At 37.3% G+C, this 21,235-nt stretch overlaps 1 protein-coding gene across 1 annotated transcript; it reads right to left on the bottom strand.

Moving 5' to 3' along the window:
• Nucleotides 1-4,253: 4,253 nt before the first annotated feature.
• On the bottom strand, nt 4,254-17,733 carry LOC104602616 (CASP-like protein 5A1). Its single transcript, XM_010266373.3, has 3 exons — nt 17,017-17,733; nt 11,246-11,378; nt 4,254-5,152 (listed from the first exon to the last, which is right to left on the bottom strand). The coding sequence occupies exons 1-3, from the start codon at nt 17,226-17,228 to the stop codon at nt 4,961-4,963; spliced, it is 537 nt and encodes a 178-aa protein (XP_010264675.1). The 5' UTR covers nt 17,229-17,733; the 3' UTR covers nt 4,254-4,960.
• Nucleotides 17,734-21,235: the final 3,502 nt, after the last annotated feature.

The following is a 21,235-nucleotide window of genomic DNA, read 5'->3' on the forward strand; positions in this document are numbered from 1 at the left end:
ATGTGGCAATACAAGTCGGTTCACCTCTATATCTATAAATATGTATCTATGTTTCTGGTTTAATACAAGTCATTTTTTTGCCACCAATCCATTTTGTCTTGGTATCAGAGTCGAACGATACCCCCCTATTTCCCTGTTGACATTGCATGCATCTCGTATCCTTTGAAGAAATCGTCGCCTCTGCGTTCTGAATTTCAATAACCCGTTTGTACTTCTGGCAAAAACGACCTTTGCGCCTCCTGGATAGAGGGCTGCCGCTGCATCTTGCTCCCTTCGATCAAGGTAATTCTTGCCTTCATTTTGCCATTTTTTTTCTCTGTTGATTAACATGTCGCCATGGCTGAGTTTGATCCATCATCTCCGTATTATTTGCACCTGTCGGATAACCCTGGTGCTATACTGGTGCTCCCCCCCCCCCCCCACCGGTGATAATTACTCTACTTGGCAACGAGCAATGCATAATGCACTACTATCCAAGAATAAATACAGTTTTATAGACGGATCTCTACAATGTCTAGAACAATCTGTGGCTGAAGAAAATGCATGGATCAAATGTAATTCCATGATCATATCATGGATCCTCAATCCATTGCCCCGTGAGCTACAGGGAAGTGTAGCCTACGCAGAGTCAACTCAAGACGTCTTGATCGATCTACAAGAACACTTTTCTCAGAGTAGCGCACCCTGAATTTATCAGCTCAAGCGTGATATAACACTCCTTCACCAAGGAGAACTCTCAGTTGCCTCCTATTTCACCAAGATCATAGAATTATGGGATGAGCTTGCAATCTTATCACCTCTTACAACCAAAGAAATATTAATGGAACGAGAAAAGGATCGGCTCTATCAATTCTTGATAGGTATGAACAACAATTTTACTAATGTTCGATTCGGCATCCTTGCCTCAGAGCCACTTCCAAGCATCAACAGAGCCTATGCACTAGTTATTCAAAAGGAAAGACGCCAAATCACGGTGTCATAGAAGAGCTCAACATTCCAAGAAGTTGTAGCTCTCCATGCTTCCACACAGCAACCTACATCTCGTCCCAAACGAAAATGTGAGCATTGTAAACGAAATGGACATTCTAAGGAGCGTTGTTATGAGCTCATAGGATAGACTTGCACTTAACTTTCTGCTTATGCACAGACTGATCTAAGTGCTCAGACAACCCCTATGAATCTCACACATGACCAATATGCTCAACTCCTGCATCTTTTGGCAAATGAGCAATCTCAAGTCACTATTACAACCACTATGTCCGATAAGATTTATTTCTCCTTTAATGCACAAATGCACGATGTCTGGATCCTTGATAGTGGAGCTTCAGATCAGATGACTTCAAATATATCTTTATTATCGCATATGGTACCGTTGCACATTCTTGCATCTGTCTCTATGCCTAATGGCTCTATTATCGTCGCCACGCATAAAGGAGAAGCACTTTTGGCTCCTGGAATTAGGGGTACCGAACCGTGGGGTTCATTTTGTAACTAAACCGGTAGTACCGATTTTTGGAAAACTGGTAATCGAAACCTATCGGTTAACCGGTTGACCGGTTCGGTTCGTCGATTTTTTGGTTTTTTAATTTTTACAATATTTATTATAAAAATATATATAAATATATAATAAAAATTATAAATATATATAATATTATATTTTAAATAATAAATAATATATCATATGTTGTAAATATATGTTTATATATAATTCTTATTTATTAATATATAATATATAAATAATATATATAATATACATAAATATATAAAATATGTAGAAATATATGTATATCGGTCGATTCGGTTAACCGAAACCAAATCAGTACCTTCGGTTTTTTGAAAACACTGAACCGAAACCAAACCGACCAGTTCAATTTCAGTTGGTTCCTTTTTTTTTTTGGCTCACCCCTACCTGGAATTATACTTAAGAATGTCATTTATGTTCCTACATTTAAACATAACTTGTTGTCCGTTGGAAAGCTCACAACAGAATTGGATTGTGTTGTTATGTTTTCCTACACTCACTGTCTTATACAAGACCAAGCTTCAAAGAAGACAATTAATGAAGGGGAGCTCTTCCATGGCATATATTACTTAAAGACTCACCATTCTCTAGCAAATAACTCATCAAGTGTTGTTGATAGCTACAACACATGGCACAATAGACTAGGACATGCATCTGCCCAGCAATTGTTCTCTTCTACTACTTCAAATGTGTGTGACATTTGTGAACATGCTAAGCACACTAGAGTATCACATAGTTTGGCCTAATCCATGTTGATATTTGGGGTGCATAACACAGTTTCTCATTCAGGAGCAAGGTATTTCTTAACAGTAGTAGATTACTATGGTAGATGCACATGGCTATTCCTCGTGAAATGTAAGTCTGAGACTTGTCAAATATTGATCTCCTTTTGCAACATGGTGCACACCTTCTTGATAGTGTAAGTCTGAGACTTGTCAAATATTGATAATGGAAAAGAATTTTTCTTGGGGCCTACGCAGCAATTTTATCTAACTAATGGAATTGTCCATCAAGCATCTTGTGTGAATTCCCCCCAACATAATGGGATTGTTGAAAAGAAACATCAACACCTTCTTGAGGTGGCTAGGGCTCTTCATTTCCAAGCATCACTTCCCTTAGAATTTTGGGAAGAATGTGTGCCTACAGCCACATACTTAATCAACTACATACCGTCCATACCACTTCATGGAAAAAACACCATATGAAGTCTTGGTTAGAAAAACACCCAATTATAGTCATCAACGAGTTTTTGGCTGCCTTTGTTATGCCCAAGAATGGCCACTTCCTAAAGATAAGTTTGCTCCACGTGCTTCTAAATGCGTTTGTGGGATATCCCTATGGAACAAAGGGGTACAGAGTATATAACTTAGCCACCGGCCACATATTTGTTTCTCGGGATGTAACATTTTATGAAAACGCATTCCCTTTCAAGGACCATGATCCGGCCATACTCTCTGAACATGTTCCAAATACAATTGGCACATTCACCGATGGATATGAAACCATCCCCTATGCCCCAAACATACCAGTTAACTTTCCTACTACAACATCACCAACCACATCAAAAGCCATGTCACCACAACCCATCATTGAAACTGATCCATTTGAGCCTCTTACTTTTGTTGCACCCACCCATACAAATACACGGCCTCTCCATGCTCATAGGTTACCCAACCATTTCAATGACTATATTTGTTATGGACCTACTACAAAGTTGACCAATCTCATTGAGCCCAAAACATATACACAAGTTGTCTGTAACCCTAATTGGCAATTGATCATGCAAGATGAATTCGCCGCCCTCGAGCACAATCATACTTGGTCAATAGTTGATCTTCCTCCCAATAAACGGGCCATTAGGTCAAAATGGGCATACAAACTGAAATTTTGGGCTGATGGTTCCATTGAGCGTTACAAGGCTCGATTGGTGGCTAAAGGTTATACTCAAGTAGAAGGTCATGATTACCATGATACTTATGCTCCAATGGCCAAGTTGGTTACATTCAAATGTATAAATGCCAATAATGCATTTTTACACAATGATTTACATGAAGAGGTCTATATAACACTACCACCCAGCTTTCCCTCTTTATCAAAGAACAAAGTGTGCAAACTCCATAAGTCCTCATATGGTCTTAAGCAAACATCTAGATGCTAGTTTGAAAAGTTTACCTCTGCCCTAAAGAAGATTGGATTTTCTCAGTCAAGTGTTGATTATTCACTATTCACTTCCAGCAAAATAACTTCATTGCTATACTGGTCTACGTTGATGATATTGTGATTATAGGGGATGATCCAAACCGCATAGCGTAGCTCAAAACATGCTTGGATAATTGTTTCTATCTCAAAGACTTGGGTTCATTGCAATACTTCCTGAGCCTTGAGATCACCAGATCCGATTCCAACATTTTTGTTGGACAACATAAGTATGATATGGATATCTTAACAGAAGCTAATATGTTGGACTCCAAACCCATTTCTCATCCTATGGAACAACAACGTCATTTTGACGACCCAAAGAGTCCACTTCTCAATGACCCAGCTCAGTATCGACGTCTGGTTGGATCCTTAGTCTACTCACTATTACTAGGTCCGAGATTAGTTATCCAGTCCATGTGTTAACTCAATTCCTAAGTTCACCTACAGAAGAACACGTGGTTGCAGTGCGACGTGTACTTTGATATCTCAAGACTAATCCTAGTCAGGGTATTTACTTTCCTAGCCACAATGAACTTCAACTTCAAATATATTGTGACTTTGACAGGGCTTCTTGTCCATGTACACGGCAACCCGTGACTAGCTTTATCACAATGCTTGGAAATTCTCCTTTATCCTGGAAGACAAAGAAACAAATGACCGTGCCACGCTCTTCAGCCGACACTGAATATCGAGCCATGGTTGTGGCTACAAGTGAAGCCCTTTGGCTCTGGCGTGTCTTCAACGATCTTCAACTGCCTCTATTACAGCCTACTGTGACAGCCAAGCAGCAATCCATATAGCCATTAACCCAGTCTTCCACGAACGCACAAAGCACATTGAATTGACTGTCATTTTGTCCGAGAACACGTCTAGCGCAAAGACATTCAACTCTACCATCTCTCCTCCAAAGACCAGCCTGTTGACATCTTGACAAAGGCCTTGGGTGCTGACCAGTTTATTCTTCTACTAGATAAGTTGGGCATTATCCATGCTCCAACTTGAGGGGGACTATTAGAGCTGTCCAAGAATTCTAGAAGGTCCCAAGAATCAAGAAAATCAAGACAGTTGTAACTGCAAGCTGATGTAGCAATACAAGTTGGTTCACCTCTGTATCTATAAAAATGCATCTATGTTTCTGATTTAATATAAGTCATTTTTTCGCCACCAATCCATTTTGTCAGAATATCACACGAATAACACAAACCGTTCAGACAATGAAGGCTTCTCTATAATTTCCTGTCATCGAGATGCCAACGACCAAAAGTTCAAGAAAAAAGATGGAGAAACAGCAAACCAGCTGATGAAAGCCATTGCTGTTGCTGTTTCAAACCTTCCGCAGTGGTTCTTAGAACAATCACCAAGATCATTGCCTATGAGCACAGTAATTCCCGCCGAGGCACACGCTGCAGCAAATGTAAGCGTGGATGTAATCTGAGATGGAAATGACCCAGTATTACAAGCTGGCGAAGAAAGCACATAAAACCGGAGGAACAATGAAATGAAATATTACAATCACCATGATTCCAGATGGATCCTACAAAGAAAAATCAGTGTAACAAAAAAAGGTGCAACTACAAGCAATGGCTAGAACACTCCTCCCTCTTCTTTAAGAGGCACATGTCTAATTGGTAAATACTGCTTTTCTACCCCAATTTTTTTATTTTTCATTATCTATCTTTTTAACTCTTTGGAATTGCCATGTTGCGTTGGTTGCAGGTTTTGTTTGAGGGTTTGTTTGGTGATTAATACAAAACCATACTTGCATCACTGTTTACATTGCTCAACCACACAATATTACAATAATATCCGCATGAATGAGGCATGCACCTGAATACTTGTTATATCTTAGAAATATCATCCATAACCATAAGCAATCCACGTATCTGAAGTGCATGTATAATGTGGATATATTTGCGTTCACATACGAATATTAACATAGGCAAATGATAGATATAAAATATCTACATCTGAGCATAGCCAAAACCTTCTTTTCAATTTTTTGAAGAGGCTTTAGCTCCCGATAGGATTCCCAAATAGGTAAAAAGGAAATTTTTTATAAGCTGAAAGATAACAGATTTCACTAAAAATGAAAGGGGTACATGAGAATATGTACAAAGAGAGGCACACGCATAGATTACATAGGCATAACTCTCACTATGTAAAAAATCCCTATGAGCTACTGATTTAGCCAGCAATCTGCTACAAAATTTAACTATCCGGTAATCCAGAACAGAATTGCATTCAAAGAGTCCAGAATATCCTGAGCCTCATCCAGATAATGAGCTAGCCTCCAATAGCCCCCCATTCTTCTCCCCAAGCCATCTGATGGTATTGCTTGAATCACCTTTGATGGTATTCACTTGGACCAGAATATTCTGATCCAAGTGAATGGTCACTTGGATCAGAATTTTATGGCAGTTGATGGCTGTAATGGCTTCTTGAAGGAATAAAAGAGAAAATAGGGAGAGAAAGAAGAGAGAAAGAAAATACCTGGAATCACTCACAGGGTGCCTAGAATCACTCTAGGGCATGGGAATCACTCACCATAGCTAGCATAAGCTGAAGAAAACTCAATAAACTTCATTGCCTTTGTGTAAAACGTCCATACATATTTAAACTCATAATAATCCTAGGAGTCAAATCATAAGTCTTAGGAGTCAAGCTGTTAGACTCGATAATCCTAGTAGGGCTCAAACTAAGCTGTCATATCCTATTTCAATTCAAAGAAGACTCAATAACTCTAATCCCACTTATGCAATGACTCTGAAATTTTAAATATAAACAAACTATAACTAGAAAAATTAAACCCTACCGTTGGACCCTACAGAAAAATTATAAAATGGCAAAAATACCCTTGGTGTTTAATTCAGTTCAAATCCCAAGTACCATCACTATGTCATATCAGGACCGGTTGTAAGGCCTTCTTCTTTCTAGAATAAGTCTTCAAGGGTGCTGATCGATTTCTATCAAAAGGCAAGCCAAGATCTCTTGCAATCCGGAGTCCAGTTAGCACGGCTAAAACTACAGCCTTTGTAGAGTCTGCCATCCCGATTGGACCACTGTAAGCCCACAATAAATTTCCATCCCCTCCCTTAAACATACCACCAATCCCTACTAGACTAGGGCTCCCAAGGGCACTTCCATCAAAGTTCAGGGTCACCTCTTCCAATCTTTAGTGAAGGGTGCTTGTTGCTTTTAGAGAGAAAGGAGAAAAAATAGAATCTTTACAGTGCTCTGGATATCATTCAAAGATACCACCCATAAGTTGCACAAGTAGAATATGTAGGATAACAGCTCACCCATAGATCTAGCATTATCGTTGAAGATTCAGTTGTTTCTCTCCTCCCACACCCCCCAAAAAACTGCTTGAACCACAATGTGCCAATAAACGTTTCCCCTTTTTCCAAGGCATCTTGCTTGCCATTGGCAAAAGAAGTCTTCAATGTGTTCAGGAAAGACCCAGCAGTACCCTACCAGATTTAAGAAGTACCAAACTTTCCTTGTTTCTGGGCAATGTAGGAGGAAGTGCTCAGCAGTCTCACCATTGTTAAAACACAATATACAAGTATAGGGGGAAATACACAGTCCACCTTTGTTTTTCCTCTGTAGTAAGTCACAAGTGTTTATTTTTTTGGTAAAAGGAAAATTACCCACTTGACATCCCAACACCCCAGCACAATCTTCAAGAAGCCATCCTCCAGTTTCCCTCATCCTTTATCATAATGCTCAACTACTTATCCCAAGTATATGGAGTTGGCTACATGAATCCCATTCCACCATTCTGCTATGTTCAATGTCATATCAATTGTTAAAGTTATGGGCCCTTAAATCATTTCTCACAACTTCAGCCCCTATCATAATGCCCTTTTTCAAATTATTTTTAAACCTGACAATCCTTCAAAATTCTTCAATACAGATTTAAGATTTAAAGCTTCTTCCACAGATGCCTTCATAAGCACTAATTTATCATCCACATATTGTAGATGGGTAAATAGGACCATCTGGAAACATCTAAACCACCTCAATCAGTTCTAGATGATCACTTGAATTTAGCATAGCTCTAAGGACTTCTGCCACCAAAACAAAGCGTGGAGAAAGAGAACCGCCTTGCCTGATACCTTAATATGCTTGAAAAAATTCCATTGAGGATAGCAAAAAAAACAAGGATCAATTAACCAATATAAGACCTCTCTCACTTGCCAAAACCCATAACTCTCATCACCCCCTAAGAAGCCACACGCCCCCACTTGGAAGTCTATCATACACACACTCACCAGCCACTAGCACCCCATCAAGAATTTACCTTCCTTTAATGATGCCATCTGGGCGAATAGGCCCCACCACCTCATGCAAAACTGCTTCAAGTCTTCTAGGCAGTAATCTTGCAATCACCTTATGGACTTGATAATCACTATCTACTACTATCCAACAAGTGAAAAGATTATCATGATTTTTTGTTCTCTTCCTGCACTTGGGTTTCATATTTATGAACCAAGAAAAGGATTCATGTTTATGTAGGTTTGGCAAAAGGTCTTTATGATCCCACCTTTATCCAGTCTTGGAACCGCCAAAATCAGCAATGGCAGAGTTTTTTCTCTCTCTAAACTTAATAGTCTCCGTAAATTCCTTCAAATCCAATTTCCCTTAATTTAATACTGTAGCAGCCCTAAAATTTTCACCATAGGTAAGTATTCACTTCTTAATTCTCTAACCTAAATAAACCTCAAACACAGCCTTAGGCTTGCAATTGTAGATTATCCCTACATGCCCTGCATCACTATGCTAATAAATAAGCAAATAAATACATCAAGATAAGTTAAGAATGGGATCAGCTAATAGATTAGCTGACAGGTGTGCAAGGTTGACACCGTGGAAAAATACTTACAAAGGAGCAGGGAGTTAAATTAACATGCAATTGCATCAATGAACTCTATTTGTCAGCCATTGGCTGTTTTGTAATTGACATGTTCCTATTTCTCCATAACAGAGAGTAATGGTTTGTCATTTTACATTGGTGTTGATGATCATGTGGAGAACAGTAAGAGCTGCATTTGTGTGGACAATTTGGGAAGAGAGAAACAATAGAATCTTCAATGAAAAGTGCAGATCTAAGGAGGACTTAATGGAAGTTATCCTAGTCAAAGCTGCACACTGGGTAAAAACCTTGGAAACATTCAGAGTCTTTTCAGTCAATAATATTGTCAGAACTTGGTCTGAAGTAGCACAAACAGGTAGACACTCTGAAGAGGTGAAAATGGATTGGAAGCCACCAGCTGAAAGTAAACTGAAATTGAACTTTGATGGCAGCTCTATGGGCAACCCGTGAGAGACCATCAAGGTTTGGTGGTTGTGATGTATTCAGGTCCAGCTGGCTTAGGAGATTCAGTCAATGCAGAAATCATTGCATTCCTACAAGGTTTGAGATTAGTATAACAGCTTAGTCTTAGAGATTTGGAAGTTGAAGGTGAGTCACAGCTAGTCAAAGAAGCACCTTGGAAATACAAACATGTGTTTATGGAAATTGGTGTGATTGCAAAGAAATAAGCTTCAGCTGGGTGAGAAGAACTGCAAATGGGGTAACAGATGCATTAGCTAAACAGGGAGTAGATAGGCCAAGTCTTTTCTGGGCAAACTTGTAAACGTTGTTACTGAAGGGTGTTGGAATCTCCCAACAGTTCTATTAAGTTCAACCTTAAGTCTTAATGAAATCTTTTTTTCTGATAAAAAAAAAGGTTTGTTATTTTACACAATATCGATAAAGTTATAGCTTGTTAGCGAATAAAAAAAAGGTAGGAAACAGGGATAATAGGCAACAAGATAAGGAGAAGCTGACTGCAATTGTTCAGTCAAGTATAACAGAGACCATGCCTATCAAAAAACAATGGATAGTAAAGACCAGGTTAGTACCGGTAAGGCATAGTTTGGTGCAAAGTAGAGCCTCTTAAGATGGGGAAGGCCAAACAGGAGCTTTTTCTTCTTTCACCTTTGCAATCATTGATGTAGAAAGAAATTAAATATGCACATTTTTACCATATAATGTCGATACTTATCAACAGAAGAGTTGATATAACAGAGATCATGTGCTTTCTTCCTCTCCCTCCTTTTGCACGTGTCATTCAACTAATTGATAATTTAAAAAAGAAACCAAAAATATACAACATAAATAAAGTGCACATAAAAGTTGACACAACTTTGATGATGATTATGATTTATTACTATGTTTTTTAATAAGTGGTAAGAGAGTATTATATTATATTAATATACCAAAAAAAGGGGATGAAAGCCCCGTGGTAATAACAGTAAACCATAAACAATCATCTACATATATAAACTGCTACTCATCAACAGAAGTGTTGCACATTATGTCCTCTCAACGTCTTTGAAACTATCATATCTGAAATCCTTCAAACTGTGAGCTGTGACCCAGCTAACCAGCCTCCCTTCAATTATTCTTATCAATCTCTCATGCACTAGTTTTTACCACCAAAGGTAAAGCCATTTCCTTCCTTACATTCTGGAAAAAAACAAAAAAGGAGGTTCAACAAAATTTTTCCCTGGCTGCATAACCCTCTAACAGGTCAAGAAGAGAGAAGCATAGGGAAGTATATTGGGGTCAGTAGCCCAAGTCCTTTCCTTTGAAAAGCAAGAAATGAGACCATATGCTAAAGGTGAACAGTTTCCTCTGTTCTACAGAGACTGCAACAGCTTCCAAAATTTCTTTTTCTTGAGATTAAATGATTAATTGTTAGAATCTTGTCTGCTAATGACTTTATCACTTAATACACTTTTTAACAAGAAAACAAAGGTTGAGGCCCTGCAGATCCCTTTCTTGGTGAGAAAAGGTGGAGTTCTGATTTGTGGTCAAAGTGCATTTCTTGAGTTATGACCAGCTAGTGAGATAAAGGTCAAAGAAGCAGAAGGAATTTCACAGACACAAAGACAGAAATCAAAATCCAGCACTGTCCAGGAGTCTGACTCAACAATACCAAAGAACATGAACTCAATGACCTTAGTATGAGATAGTATAAGCTATTAAAATAGCTCAGATTTCATTTGAGTTCTATATTTATATGCCTATAGAAAATGGGTCTAGAAGTTTATCTTGTTGCTTAAATAATGCTTAAGAAAAATGTCATTCATTGCATATATTGGCTATTCATTTATGTAAAATAAGCAAGGAGAGAAAGAAAAATGGTATGATTTATCAAAAAAAAAAAAGGAAAATGGTGTGCAAAGTGTCCCTCAAGAATCCATGGACTGTCAGAATCCAACACAAACACTTCATTCCTTTAGAAAAATCTGCATAACACTGTTAACCCCCCTCCCGGGCCAAATCTAAAATTGTAACTGGGGAAAACATGACCCTTAATAAAGTTTTGTTACAGCACATATCAAAGTCGATACAAGGTCAGAGTTTTCAAGCAACAATCTCAAATTATTGCAGATATTCCTGTGCGCCACCATTTAAACACCATGCATTTTGAAAATTAAACTCGCCACAAGGTATTATCAGACATAACTTACCCCATCACCAATGGTGAACAAACTGATAACTCGGGAATTCCGCAAGCATCGCCTCACTAGAAGGGCATATATATCAACAAAAGCTAGTGATAAGCTCCACACACTCTGCAAGCCGACTGCTGCTACAAGGTAACTGACACAAGTAACGGACAGGACATGCAAAAAAAGGTTGGTCAATACCAAATTCATGTACTAGAAACAAATTTCACTTGATCAAGCACCATAAGCACAATCATCAAAGTGGAAATATAAACAATGAAATGGAAGATGGCTCAAAGTGGACTATTGGACTAACTGAAAACCTAAAATCATAGTCTAGATTTTAGAATTTAAAAAAAAAAAAAAAAATCAGATTATGGTTCATCCAGAGTTCAGACATATTGATAGAAGGGATCTGGGGGAAAATTTAGGGGAAGTGCTGGAAATTCATATTTGTAATCTGGAAAATGTGTTTTGAGTTTGGATCCTACATTCTTGGTTGTAGTGGGTGATGACTCATCACCTTCTTCTTGTATTTTCTTTTATTTTAATGAAATTTTTGTTTTTTACCTATCAAAAAATAGTATAGATTTTAGAATAAAAAAACTCGTCTAAATTTCAAGAAACCTGGATTCTCACCATGTTTTGAGTTGTTTTTAGCAGATGATAAATATTTGGAGAAATGATGGTCCATTTACCTTCACCAATGAAAAAATTTCTGTCCACCTCCTGAAAAGTTGATCTACATACATGTTCAGGCACAAAATTTTCACTTTTATTTGTTATTAGCAACCATAGAAGATTTCACTAGGTGGTTTTTGGATTGTGAAGAGAAATCTGGAGAAGGATATTTCCCCCAAATTCGCAAGATTTTGAATTTTGCAGTTTGGCTCCAAAAAGGCACCATGCTGAATTCAGAAACTTGAGAATTTGTTTGGCACAATTCCATTTTAGAACTTTTGACATAGAACCATCCACTAAAGTATCAAACCCCAGGCCAAGCTTTAAAGCAGCTCATCACCAAATCATGAACTGCCAGCGCATTTGCAATTTCATTAAAAATTGCTGAACAATCTTACCGTAACATCCCATGACAGCTCCATTTGAGTGTAAGACATCATCTTGCCCACTTGTAGCGGTATGTTGTTAAACAACTTACATGTAGTCACAAGTATTTTGGAGAATGCTTTGTTGGGTCTAACTGACTAAACATTTAATTGGTTCACAAATGTACTATTTTAGGGATTTTTTTGGAAAACAGATAAAGGTAATTATTAGATAGAAACCAAATGATACAACATACAAACAGGTTTGCCAACTAGGCAAATTCCACTTCAAATACATCAGTCAAGCCACAACTGAGAACCATCACAAAGCTCGACCAGAGACATATCAGTGAATCCCTTAGAAACAGAAACCTAGGAGCCAATTCTACCAATCACAGCCTTGATCAGCGCCCCACACACACCTAGATCTGCTCGAAAACACTCTTCTATTTTCTCTCGGTCCAAATGGTCCAGATGATTGCTCCAGGGATAAGCTACAAGATTACTTTTCCCTTGGCACCATATCCAGGTCCATACAAGGCCCTTAGAAGATCCAACAGTGAACCAATCACCCAGGCCAGCATGGCTGCACCAATAAAATGCCACCAGATCCTGCAAGCTGATCCTTCATCTGCTGATATAAAATGGTGGAAAGAATGCAAAGATGGGAGATTTACTGTCAAATCCATGTATAATGCATTAATGAGGTCCTAGATGGAGGCTGACCTCCCAAGAACCGAAGCTTTTGCATGGCTGATTTCTAGAGGCTGCATTCTTACACAGGACATATTGAAGAAAAGAGGCTATCAATTCCCAAACAGATGTGTGCTATGTTTTGCTGAAGATGAGAATGTTATGCACTTGATGGTTCATTGCTTCTTTGTGAAAAGGATCTGGTCCTACTTTAAGCTCTTTAAGGCGACTATATGGGCACCAGTGGACTCTGCTAGAATCTTTGGTGATTGGCTGTGAGTTGTGGAAAGTACTAAAGGATTTTTGAAGGGAGAGGTTTGGAGGGAGAAACAAGAGGATTTTTGAAGGGAGAATGAAAAGCTTGGAAGAAGTTGGGGCAGCAATCTCTTCTTTATTTGTTGGCTGGGTGTTGGTACTCCCAGAATTTGAGGGACTAAAGAAAGAAGATTTTGGTTCTGACTTTTGGCATACTCTAAATGTTTAAGATTTGATTTGGTTATGTAATTTTCTTTTTGTTGTTGTTGTGCTGGGGTGACTCTGGTCACTTAAGTTGGATGTGTCTTTTATTTTCAGCAATATTTTTTTCTCTTTTATTTATCTTCAAAAAGGTACAGGTAAGTTTAACTTCACCCTGACCTAAGATAGGGATCTGAAATCCATTAACAACAGCAATTGTACCCTTCCCTGGAGTTAACTTATATTTAGTAAAAGTAAAGGCATACCAGTCATATGGGCATTGGCCCCAGAGTCTACAATCCATGGGCCGGAAGATGTAGAACGGGCAAGTGCAATACTTTTCTTAGCATATGAACTAGATGAATTACTAGGACCAGAACCAGACAAGGAGGATGTTCCACCCTTTTCCAGCTGCAACAAGATACTCTGGAGTTTATCCATTACATCAAGGAGTCAGGAGCATCAAAAGACTGAACATCATTACCAATTGTAGCCAAGTGAGCATTGCCCTTCTTCCCAGTTTTGAACTTTTCTAGCCTTAAACGAGGATTGGGCTTCTAACACTTTTCCTTAGTATGTCTTGGTTTCTTGTAATAATCACAAATAATATACTCAATCTTCTCAGTAGCAAGATGCTTACTAGTACTTTGCCTAGGTTGAAATGGCATAAAGGCAGAGTGATCAATCATAGAAGGTGCATCATGATGGTCCCTCTATTCTCCTCCCTTTGTACAAGGTAGTAAGCAGAAGTAAGAGTGACAATGTTGGCACTAAGAATATGTTGCCTAGTAAAGTCAAACTCTAGGTTCAAGCCGGCCAAGAAATCAAAAACTATTCTCTTTTATGTACTTTTGGAATTCCTCACCATCTTCAAGGTCTTTCCATACTAGAGTTTTCAAGTGATCCATTTCTTCCCAGATAGATTGTAGAGAAGAAAAGTACATGGCCACATATCTCTCCCCTTGATGCATACTACAAGCCTCCCTCCGAAGCTAGTAAACTCAAGTATTATTAACCTAGGAGTAAGACCAGTAGGTGGAAACAACCCTATCCCAAATATTTATAGCAGTTGGAAGAAACATGTAGTTACAGGCAATATGAGGTTGCATTGAGCTAATCAACCATAACATTACAAGGGAGTTATCTTGCTCGCACAGTCGCACTTTGCAAATTTCGGATCTTTAAGTTTTGGCTTCACCTCCTTTCCTGTAATGAATCCCAACATACCTCTCTCTGTGATGCTAAGCTTAGCATATTGGAACCACTCTAAGAAATTGGTTCCATCAAATTTAACAATGGTTATCATACCATTAGAAATATTTGCATTGCCCAATAGCACATTGGAAACTATATGTACATCCTTGGATGATTCCATACTCTATCACACGGTTAAGAGACACAAGGAGGCCAAAAAACTAGGTTAATAGCAAAATAGAGAGAGAAGAAAATCTCTCAAAAATTGTTTAGGGCTTAGAAAATTACGGGACCACTTCCCATCATTCCAAACAATGTTTTAAAACCCGAAGGCATGACACGAGGCGACCCACTACCTAGAGGTGTGAGGCATAGTTCAGAACGTAAGAGGCATAAGCTTCCAAAACACAAGGAGGCGTAAGCCTCCTTAAGAGGAGGGGGTCAAGGAGAAGAAGGAAGAGGAAGGGGAGGAGGAAGAAGAGGAAGGGGGATCTCATTTTTTCTTTATTTTTAATAACAATCTTTTATATTAAAAAGAATAAAGATGCACATCACTTTCATTCCCCTGATCTTTCCGTCCCTTCCCTTTCCTCTTCTCTTTCTTTCTTTTTCTTTTTTTTTGATAAATCTCTTTCTTTCTTTTTCTTTTTCTTTTTCTTTTTCTTTTTCTTTTTCTTTTTCTTTTTCTTTCCCTTCCCTTTCTTTTCTTTTCATTTCCTTTCCTTTTTTTTCCTTTTTCTTTTTTTCAATCCTTTTATATGAGGTGTGCATGAGGCACATGAGGCGTACGCCTCTAGCACACCTCATGAAAAAAGCACATGAAGCATATGCCTCAGAGGTGTTAGCGCCTCTAGCATACGCCTCAGGGCATTTTGGGCGCACCTCCAGGCGTACGCCTCCCACGCCTTTTAAAATACTTATTCCCAAAATGTAAAATAACCCAAATGGTCTAGGTTTTGCAATAAAAAACTCCGTTAAACATGTTGTATTAGGCCCAACATCAGGTCTGGAATCTCTGCAATTTTCTTCTTGAAAAATCTACAAAAAATCATAGAAGCTTCAAACAACTGCAATAATCATACCAAAAAACTTCTAAAATCAAGGCAAGCCAAACCATGTAGGATTCATAGACTACCACCATCACCTGTACAGATTACTGACATCATTTGGCTATGATGTCAGCAAATCATCTCATGGGAGAGGATCAATAGAAAAAGTCTTCCTAAGAGCCCCTATATGCTCTAATACCAAGTTGTTGATCTAGGGTTTGTAGAAGAAGGATGTTTCAAATGAGAAGTGTGTGTTTCTGTTCACACCTTCAAACTTGCTATTCATACTTTGAATAAAAAATTACAAGAAAGCCCTTACTTGGGCGCCAAATACAAAAAGATGATGAGAAGACTAAAACACCCTTGCCCAAGCATTCTCAACAATTTTTTTCCATGAAACAGCCTTAAGTTACATCCCAATTTGCTTATGTGCACTTCATGTTTCATTGTGTATTTTATTAGGAGCAGATGCACATAAATGATGGCTTACCATTATTCCTTAATGTACTTCTAGTTCCATGCAGAGGGATATATAGCTTGAATCGCCATTAACTGGCATAAGCTTCTAAGCAGGATGAATGGTGTTTCTCACTTCAAGAGCCAGCATATGGTATTCAAAACAATGGCATCACATACTTTCACATTCTCTGGTTTTTCTCAAATAAAAACAAAAAAAAAAGGTCACTACATGGTTTTTACTTTTTTCCTTGTTTTGCTCTACAGCATAGTATATAAAATGGCAGTTAACTGGTTGTGTAGAAAGGAGTTATGCAACATTGACAATGATATTTCACAAGGTTCCCCATTAGCAGGCTAAATTCCTTATAAATAATTTATCAGAAAAAAAACTCCTTATAAATAACAGAGTGCCATATGGGACATGAAAATAACATATCCAGGTATACTCAATCAAGCCAACAACATGCATTAAGAGTTTCATGCAATTACAGGCCTGAACGATTGGATTCAAGAAAAATAGATATCATGTAAGCATGGGATTGGTAAAAGATGGTCAGATAGAGTTCTGTATTAACATTCTCGCTTGTGCAAAGACATAGGGAAAACATGAATACATGATTGATCTCTGGCTCTCAGTAAGTCAAATTTTATGGATTTTGTCCTTTTTTTTTATAAGTAACAATGTTTTTTTTTGTCCTTAATATGCGTTCATAGTTGGAAACTTGTGAGTTTGAGTAAATTCTGTAGTGAAAAAATAAAAGCAATATTTAAATCGAACTAGATTTGCATCCCTAGTCTGATGTCTAAAAGAACCCAATATGATGAAAAAGAAGCCGATAGGATGATAAAGTGGGTAGAGACATCAGAATAAGAAATGACAGAAATAACACGTTACCAGAAGGCTGTGACAGAGGTAAAATCGTTGGTAGAAGCCATGACGCAAACTGCTGCAACTGCAAAGACAGACTGAGATAAACGTAAGGCAACCCCTCCGGAGGTTCCAGGCATGCCTTGGATGTCCTTCATTCTCACTCTCGGTACATTGCCTGCAGCATCGGTGAGTGGGGGAGCTTCTATTGGGTGCACTGCAGGATGGCTTGCATTCATCGCTTCAGAATGATATGCTTATAGAACATGAATTCTTATATTTTATAGCCTTACGATGCGCATGGGCATAAAGAGACAACAAAGCTTCTGTTATCGTAATCAAACAGCTCTAATCTGGTGAAACAGAAACCACTAATCTCCCTCTTAACTCGATACTCACATGTCGACCAACAGAGATCCCGATAATGGAAAAGGGAAAGACAGGCTTGTGGCCTAATTCCACGAGTTTGGTATGGATTGTGAAAAAGCCCTAACCTTATTGACTTGGGACATAAATGAAGAAACGCTTCCGCCAATGAAATCACATATCCCAGAAGCGATGAATGTAACCCTAGACTTCCACGATTCAGGGAAGAATGAAATAAATCTCTTAACTCAGAACATTCAAATAATTACGCTCCTCGATTCAGAGTTCTGGTTTGTGGCTGGCGGAGCTGACAGACAAATAAACAACAATATAACCCCACTCCCCAGTCCCCACCCTTCTCTCTCTCTCTGCTTAACGTATATACGGTTATACGCGGGACGGGAAGATTATATACACATGAGATTTTTCCAGCTACTTTGGCCTGGTAAATCTAAATGTTTATTTTAGATATTAATTATCACATTGAATTGTTGGATTATATTATATTGGATTAAGTTGCGATAAACCATATTTGATCCGGTTATAAATGAATCAAATTCAGCTTCACCCAAAAAAAAAATAAAAATCAGAGTCTTCACTGGATCGGGTTCAATTTCGAAATAGACAAAATTACTGCTTTTTTTGTGGTAAAAGATTTTATTCCAACAAAACAACACCAAATGATGGTATTGATACGTCGTCTGCATTTTTTCGTATGAAAGAAAAACAACCCTCTAACTACCACTGTCCTAAGAAGAGCCTTTCCTGCAAGCAATAACTTTCGCACGGGAAGACTTCATCTCTTTAAGAAACAGTAGGCTGAGCACAGAGAAGACTCGCCTTTTTTCCGCCTAATGTTAGTATCAGCCGATTCGACCAAGGGAAATGGGCCCCAACTTGATTACTTAGGCTACGTTTGGTTTGTAGAATGGGGATAAGAAAAAGAGAATATTTCAAAATATTTATTTTTCTTTTATTTGTTTTGAGGAAAATAAGAGATGGAATGAAAAAAATGTAGAATATCAGGTTCCAAAATTGTGAATTTGGGGTCGTACCAAAATCATGCGATCCGAGTGGGAAAATGTGAGAAACCACCGTTTCCTTTCTCCTTTGACGAAACCAGCGACGACGGCACCCCTCTCCATTCGAACCCAGAAACAGAGCAGCGGCAGCGGCACCCCCTCTCAGCCACTCCCTTCCTCCCTCTCTCCTCTTTTTTTCTCTTTCTTCTTCTAAGTTTGCAGACACTGGTCGGGAACACTCCCTTCCTCCCTCTCTCATCTCTTATTCTCTTTCTTCTTCTGGGTTCGTAGACACGTATCTAAGTCCTGCCATGGTAGAACTTAGATTTGGGTTCGCAAACATTAGGTCATAAACACTCCCTTCCTCCCTCTTTCTCCTCTCTTCTTTTCTTTCTTCTTATGGGTTCGCAGACAAAAATAGGAGCTTCAGTCGTGGAGTTCCCTGTCTCTCTCTCCATCTTCCTCTTCTCTCTTCTCCCTCATAACAGTGTTTTCCTATTATTTTCCCATGTATAAAACCAAACAATGGAATAGTACATTTTTACACTTTCCCATCCCATCCCATCCCACCCAAATCTTTTCACAAACCAAACGGAGCCTTAGGGGTGTTGTGTAGTGTGGATGAAAGATTGATGAGTATGGATCAATCCACATCACACCAAAGTCCACAGCTGCTATGAATTGTGCCCATAGTGGTATGAATGATCTATACCAACATTTAAAAAAACAACACAAAAATGGAACTATTATGGCCACCGGTTTATGGGTTAACGATCCAACCGTTCGATTCAAACGGGCGGCTCATTATGACAAACAAATTTAAAAAAAAAATGATCAAAACTGTTGAATGGGTCGACAGTTCGACCACCCGGGTCAACGGGTTGTTGATTTTTTTCAATGGTTTTTGGCAAAAAACTATGTTTGGGGTAAAATAAAACCGATTGCCTGGATGGTCCCCGGGCCGAACGATCTGACCGTTCAAGTCAACGACAGTTCGAAAACCTTGATTTACACAGTTAATCATAAATATATAATTTTTGCATTTTATATGATAAATATATTGAAAATGCATCAATGAATTAATATTAACCAATAAATATTATTTTTTATAAAAATAATAGTAAAATAATTACAATTTTAAAAAATATTATTTTATTGATCAAAACATTAAAAATTTAAAATATAAGTAAAATAATTAATACTTTAGTGACAAAATATTAAAATGTGAAACATACAATAGGGTTTCAGCATTTTCAAGGAGAATGTGAAGTAGGGGACCAAAAAATAGTGTGGACGAGCCCTAACCACGAGTTATTGCCGTGGATGAGAAATTTGGGTGTAGATGAGACCGGTCCACGATGCCCGTCCACAGCCAGCCGAATGGGTGTTCATCCCATGGACGATCCTGTCCACAAGATGAACACGATGCTAAACACCGCCTTAATAATTTCAACTTAATAAAAAGGCTTTCTTAAATAAATTTGAAGCACAACGAGCTGAATGATATTTTCAATTGAACTTCATTCAAGTCGGTTCAAAATATTTTTTTTTAGGTGACCTAGTTGTGTGTGACGATTTTTTAAAATTGTTTGTAATTTTATTAATTACAATTACAATTTTGTTTACTATTTTAAAAGGAGCTTATGATATTTCCAATCGGCCAAGTTGGTTTGAATAAGCCAACATTGTTTGTGGGTTATATATTGTCATGTAAAATTTATTAATCATATATCTTTTATATATATATATATTAATACGGACCGGAGAACTCCCCTTTCGCCAAATGACAATAATTTAATTATTGAATGTAATTAACTACTGATTATAATTACTAACTATTACTCACTATAAATACCAAACCCGATTTTATTTATAAACCCAATTTAAATAAATACTGTTATCTAATTATTTTAACCCAATTTTTATAATTACCAATTATTCAGTAATTTAATAAATATATAATTAGTGATTATAATTAATAATTACTTTTATTATAAATATTGTTAATAAATAGATATTTACTTTAAATTACAATTATAAATATTGTTAATAAATTTAGTAATTATTTTTTATATTAAAATAAATAAAAATGTTATTGAAAATATTGTTATTGATTATTTAATAAATAATATAATTACTAACTATTACTGATAATATAATTTAATTTTGGTAATTATTAATTTAATAAATATTGTTAAAAAATCCTATTCATAAATCTAAGTATTGTTGTTATATTAAAAATAATTAAATAATATTATTAAAACTATCATTACTGATTATTTAATAAAATATTATAATTACTTACTATAATTGATAAGTGTTGTTAATAATTAATATTTAATAAATAATGTTAACAAAAATCAGCAAAAATAATGTTTATCTTTTTGCTAATATTTGGTTTAAATTTTTGGGCTTTTGTGCTTTGAAGACTGTTACATAATGTTAGTTAAAAACATTATTTGCATTTAGCTTAATGAACTGCTTCAAGGTTCTAAAGATTGACATGGGCTGATATGCCATGTGTCATTGCTTTTTTTTTTCCAAATTTGGTTCAAAGGGGCCGGTTTAAGGCCTGGCTACCCTCTAAACCAGTGGTTGACCCTATACAACCCCTGTAGGGCATATTGGGAAGCCACTAGCATGATATGTATCGGTTGATACAGGCCGATACGTGTCGATACTTTGAACCTTGAATTGCTTTGGTTTACATTTTTATATTTTGTGCTTTGAAAATTGTTACATATTGTAAGTTAAAAATATTGCTAATTGATTCTTTTTATTTGACAATTGTTATACCTAAAATTGTCAAATAATGTAATAATAACAGTTGCCAAATAATTATAAAAGTTATCAAATAT

The sequence above is a fragment of the Nelumbo nucifera genome, chromosome 2, assembly GCF_055504915.1.
Source record: "Nelumbo nucifera cultivar China Antique chromosome 2, China Antique-T2T, whole genome shotgun sequence".
Taxonomy (NCBI): Eukaryota; Viridiplantae; Streptophyta; class Magnoliopsida; order Proteales; family Nelumbonaceae; genus Nelumbo; species Nelumbo nucifera.

Excerpts from the sequence above, each read along its gene's own strand:
- LOC104602616 (XM_010266373.3), bottom strand. The coding sequence starts at position 17,228 with ATGAATGCAAGCCATCCTGCAGTGCACCCAATAGAAGCTCCCCCACTC. Across the intron at positions 11,379-17,016 it reads ACCTCTGTCACAGCCTTCTG|TTACCTTGTAGCAGCAGTCG; the intron begins GTAACGTGTTAT and ends TACTTGTGTCAG. Across the intron at positions 5,153-11,245 it reads TGTTCACCATTGGTGATGGG|ATTACATCCACGCTTACATT; the intron begins GTAAGTTATGTC and ends TTTCCATCTCAG.